This window comes from Seriola dumerili, unplaced genomic scaffold, assembly GCF_002260705.1.
Source record: "Seriola dumerili isolate Sdu_G_001 unplaced genomic scaffold, Sdu_1.0 BDQW01000425.1, whole genome shotgun sequence".
In the NCBI taxonomy this organism is placed as follows: Eukaryota; Metazoa; Chordata; class Actinopteri; order Carangiformes; family Carangidae; genus Seriola; species Seriola dumerili.
In genome coordinates, this window is record NW_019174680.1 from 898222 (window position 1) to 903614 (window position 5393).

The 5393-nt window shown below is 46.2% G+C and overlaps 1 protein-coding gene across 1 annotated transcript in view; it reads right to left on the reverse strand.

Annotated features, from left to right (window-relative positions):
• Nucleotides 1-393: 393 nt before the first annotated feature.
• The window catches only part of ski (SKI proto-oncogene), a 74458-nt gene continuing 69458 nt past the window's right edge, over nucleotides 394-5393 (reverse strand). Inside the window, exons 4-7 of the mRNA XM_022761699.1 lie at nucleotides 4918-5216; nucleotides 4456-4802; nucleotides 2531-2761; nucleotides 394-1258 (exon numbers count right to left, since the gene is read on the reverse strand). Of these exons, the coding sequence (XP_022617420.1) occupies nucleotides 1070-1258; nucleotides 2531-2761; nucleotides 4456-4802; nucleotides 4918-5216 (1066 nt within the window). The 3' untranslated portion in view covers nucleotides 394-1069. The remainder of the gene's footprint in view (nucleotides 1259-2530; nucleotides 2762-4455; nucleotides 4803-4917; nucleotides 5217-5393) is intronic.

Here is a 5393-nt window from a genome sequence, read left to right on the forward strand (position 1 = left end):
TGCGTGTGTTTGTGTGTGAGCAACACTTGAGATGGAGATTGCTGGATATTGTTATTGATCATCCGACACAAGTGCTCACTAAAACGGTACAGCATGTTTTTATGTCCAGCGTCCAATCCAGAGAGAGAAGAGTGAGAAAGATTTCGACCCCGCTCTGAGAAATAAATGATTTTTATAAAACAACAGGAGGAGGAAAAGATGGGTCACTCAAGCTCCTCCCCCTCAGTGGACTGCGATGGCTTCCTGAAAAACCGACAAAACCACGGTGGCACTGTGGAGAGTTCATCTGCTTGTTTTGTTCATCTTCTCATTTATTTGTATCTTTTATATTTTCCGACTCCAAGAGCACAGAGAAACAAAGAAACTGTCTTTCTTTTTGTTGTTACAGTTTTTTTTGTTTTGTTTTGTTTTTTTTTTGTTTTTTTTAACATATCGCTATGTAGTCTCTTAAATAGCTTATAATGTCTTCAAAACCCTCCTGGTCCTCATCATCATGGCGAGGGACGGCGATGGAGACGTTTTTGGGAACTGTATGTTAAGTGTGAGCCCTGCTCTTCCTGGACCGTCACAACACCTCTCGACAGCTGTGTAACTCTAATAGAATATGATCATCTTTCAGCATTTATTATCACAGACGTCTGTCCAAAAGTCTCACTTTATTTTCTTATCAGAGAAAATACAGGCACAACCACATTTTGTGCTATACATCTGCTTTTTCTTTCATTCTCGTGATGCCGTCTGAAGTTCTGTGAGTCTGGAAGGTGCCAGTCAGTGCTTGATTCAGAAACACATGCTTCCTTGCTGCACAATTGTATTTTGCTGTTTCCATTCACTTCACTTTTCATGGGCGTGATGGAGGATACAGGTCCTTGTTTCTTCTCTGTCTCTGGTCCGAAGGTGAGAGTCTTGTATTTTTGTGTTCTGGAGGGCGAGCGTGATGGACAGTGGTGCGATGTGGCCGGCCCGGGACTCCTGGGTGCTGGGTTCTCTGGTCTGAGTTGGGCAAATGATGTTGGGGGATCATGGCGACAGGGTTTGAATGATTGGGGAGGTGAGTTCAGCTGCTGGGTTAGTTCTCAGCCAGCATGTCCTTGGGCGTCCCGTCCTTGTCGCTGCTGGATTTGGGCCAGAGTTGCTGCTGTAGCTCCTTCACCACCCTCTCCAGGTGCTCCCTGGCCTCCCGCTCCTGCAGCAGGTCGGCTCGAAGCTGCTCGCGGTCGGCCTCGGCGTGCTGCAGCTTCATCTGGAGGTCCTCGATCTGGAAAACACATGGCAGGAAACAGCTGTCATCATACAGCAGAACAGATCTGACTCCGGACTTAACCAACCACTGAGCCTGTTCTATACAACCATACTGTATATCGCAATATTAGGGCTGGACAGTATGAAGATATTCACTTTTGAATATCACCAAAGCCTGATGTTAACGCTATCCAGCTGCAAACAGAATGCCTTATTCCTGCGCTTCAGAATTCGCACCCTGGTGGTGCAGTTGTCTGGGAGGCCAGCTTCATCAGCGTGGATGTGGTCTGAGTCGGAGTGTCTCTGCCCTCTTGGTCTGGTTTCCAAACCAATTGGGCTTAAACACTGTTTAACAAGTTAACAAATGATATTTCTGTAAAATTAGATTAGAATTACTGTAGAATTTGTATAAATGATAAAATTATCTGCCGTTGGATCCCAGGATTTCCGCGGCTACAAGCAAAACCCAGTGTCAGTTTGAATTTGAATGCAACTGTGTGATCAGAATATAATCACCAAACTATCGTCTTAGTCCAGACAAAGGCCAAAAAAATTTACTTCTATCTATGTTGATACACTTTAGTGCCTTTCAGCAATGCAGTCATGAAACAAAGTTTCTAGATGTTATTTTATATTTCAAGACACAGTCTTAGTATCTGGCATTAAGCTAATGTATTAAAAACAATATTGGGATTTATAGCAGAATGATCTTTGAGAGCGCAATGATACTGGAAGTGTCTGAAAACTTTCCTGTCCTGGGCTGCAGCAACATAAACGCCTAAAACATCTTGTCTTAGTGACAGCCGTCCAAGGACAATTGCAGTCTCTGCAGGGAGGCACACAGATGCAGCTGGAGAGCATAACCTCCCTCTTGTTTTGTCTAATCTGCATTTCCCATGGTGCCTGGGGGAAGTCGACGTCTCTTCCTGTTTCCTTTTGTTGGAGGACTTATCGTACGTCTGTGCACTTGGCGCTACACCCATTTATTTTTGACTGGGGAAGAGGAAATGTGTTTTTTTTCTTGCCTTCTCCTCTGCTGACCTTGAGAGTGTGTGAGAGAGTGAAACACTGCAATTACTCCGAGGGTGTTGTCTAGACGTTCTGCCACCACATTTGCACACATTGTTAGTCTGGTCTGCCTACATGCTTGGCCTTGTTTGGCTTCATTAATACCCTTGTTCCACATTTCTCCAATGTATTATCAAGAGATTTTAATCTTATCTTTAAAGAGTTTAAACCCTAAGTGTGACCAAGGGACAGATTCTTCCAATCCTTCACCCTCACTGACCTGTGCCGAGTATTTTGCGCGAAGACGTCCAGCCTCGCAGCCCTTGTCGCAGACCCTCAGCTGCCGGGCCTGCTCCAGCTCCCGCTTCAGACGGATCCGCGACTCGTTGGCTTCCTTCATCTTCTTCTCGCTCTCGGCTCGCAGGCGCTCGATTTCCTTCCTCAGGTTTCGCTTCGCCTCAGTCGCCTCCCGAAGCTTCTCCTTCTTGGCCACTCGCAAGAACTCCAATTCCTGGGAAGATGAGATTGTAGAGGTTAGCATAGAGGAAAGGCACCTATCTATCTGGGCTTTAAATGGTAAATTGACTGCACTTAAATTGTGCTTTTCCAGTCTTATAGACTTAAAAAATCATCTGTGAACAAGTGTGTGCAGCAAAAGCACTTCACCCTACAGTGCTTTTGCTGCACACACTTGTTCACAGATGATTTTTTTTTAATATAACTTGAATGTATCATTGATAAAATTGTCCTTAAAGTGTCACACGGTGCTTATGCAACCGCTCTCCACACCAGTGGATGCATCTGTCACATGTCTTTTTCACTGTTGACACCCAAGCGAAGGCTGCAGGGTCCATGTCAGTGTTTACATTAAGCCAAGTCAGGGTTTAGGGCAACGTGTGGGCTGACAGAACTTAGGTTTCCTTCCTCTGAATCACTGAGAGAGTGTGAGTGTGAATGTGAGTGTGAGTGTGAGTGTGAGTGTGAGTGTGAGTGCGAGTGCGTTCGTGCGTGCGTGTGTATGTTGTGGTGACACACCCATAGTCTTCTCATGGGAACCCAGCAGTTTGGACAAACATGTCTGTCATCAAGCTTTGTTAGTTCCCTCAAAAAGAGTTAAAAGACACAATCCCATCACACCCTTTACTCTGCTGAGGCTTTACATAAGAACTCAGTGGATACCATCAGGGTTAGCTCAACTCAACACAGCAGGAGTTACACCAGCAGGTTGTTTTAAAGTGAGACCACTGTTCATTCAGCTGGGAGGTCAGCTGCTTGCTTCTGCACACTGATGGAAAGTGAAAGTGGAGTGCTGTCGTGCAGGAATCAGTTTTTCTTTGCTCAGGATGCAGTTTTTGTGTTCCTCACCCACACACACACTCCTTCGTCTGCACTTTCTTGTTCTCGGTCCAAGACCAAAAATAAAAATGGAAGTCTGGCCTTTTCCCTTTGCAGCAACATCCGCTGTCATTGTTATCACTTGCCAACTCATGCTAAGCTTTGCGGACAGTAATAATGACTCCAAATCCACTTCTGCATTTCTATGTTTTTGCTCAAGTAATTTCCTTAGTGCACCAACTCTGAAAAGTTTCTGTCAAGTCTGGTTTCATAAAAAAAAAAAAAAAAAAAAAAGTTGGAGGAAGCATTAGGGTTGTATGAGTTGTCACGGACTGAGAAACCTCATTCTCTCAGCCAACAGTGACACATACCATGGTGCATTCACTGAAATAAAATCATACACTTTGTTGATACAGCCTGTCAGTGTGAGAATAGAAACACTTTATTGTTGGCTGTAGATCACTATGGGTAACACCGGAAACATTTATAAGTCAGTGTTTGTATGATTATCTGTGTGTGCTGTTCAGTTATTGTCCAAATAGACAACAGCTTCTCTATAGAGTTACACTGACACATTTGATAGGTTGGTGGCCTTGAATGACGCGGAGGTTAGTTTAGGTAAAGCAGCTCCTATGTTTGGTATGATAATTGAAAATACATTACAATCCCTTTTTAAATTGGCCTTAAAGCCTTAAAGGTCCCACATTGTATAAAGAGTCAGTATTTGTGCCAAGCTCTACTAACCACATCTTGGACCAAGCTCTGTACTTAACGCGCACGAATGAAGCTGATATCAATGTTACTCGTTTAACATGAGGAAAGATGAACACGCGTCATATTATTCTTGCAGTCACGGGAATGGGAGTGTACCTGTTGGAGGTTGCGTTTGGCCTGCAGGGCCGATCCCAGCTTCTCCTCCTGCTTCACCCTCATCTTAACAATCTCGTGCAGAAACTTCTCCTTTGACTCTTTGGAGTCGAGACCGTTGTCCAGCGCCTGCCTCAGGCTCTCCAGCTCCGACTCCAGCCCCAGCTCTGGAGGGGTGATGGGGGCTGCGACGGGCGCGATGGGTGCAATGGCCGCAGCTGAGGGGACAGTGGCCTCGGCTGACGTGACAGTGCAAATGGGCCCTTGGGCGCATGGCGAGCCCAAGTCCTTGGCTGAGCTGCTGGATGAGGTGAAAGATGGTGACGACAGGGAGGACAGGGACGAAGTGACTGTTGGGAGAGACGACAGACGAGAGACTTGGTTGATCTTTTCAAATCAGGACTTCATTTAGGAAGACAGTTGAGATCTACGGATCTAGTTGCTGGTATTGAGTTCTTTACTTACGTTCGTCCCGGCTCTCCACTTCGATCTCCACCTCAGAGTCCTTGTCATCCTGAGGCAGCGGCAGCTTGCTGGCAGTGAAGGACGGAGGGCAGGGGGCCTCTGATGGCGGCGGCTGGAGCTCCCCTGTGGCTCTTCTCTTTCGAGGCCTGGAGTTTGCTCCTTCACCCGGGGGTTCACCTCCACTTGGGTGGGAGGTGCTGGGTACTGATGGGGACATGGGACCCACCTTCCCCAGGGGTAGTGGTGTGAGGGCAACATTGGGGGCCACACCATTCTCCAGACTCTTGTAGTTGTAGAAGCTGAGAGGAAACCAGACCGTTTAATTGCTCGTCTCATGATGTTTACATGAAATAATCCAAATCAAGACTACTTAATTTACAGGAGCTGCATTCAGGCAAGTAAACACAGCCGGGACCATATTGTATGGACCGATCTGGACAGTCTATGCCAACCAGGGTAGAGAAACATTCAGATAA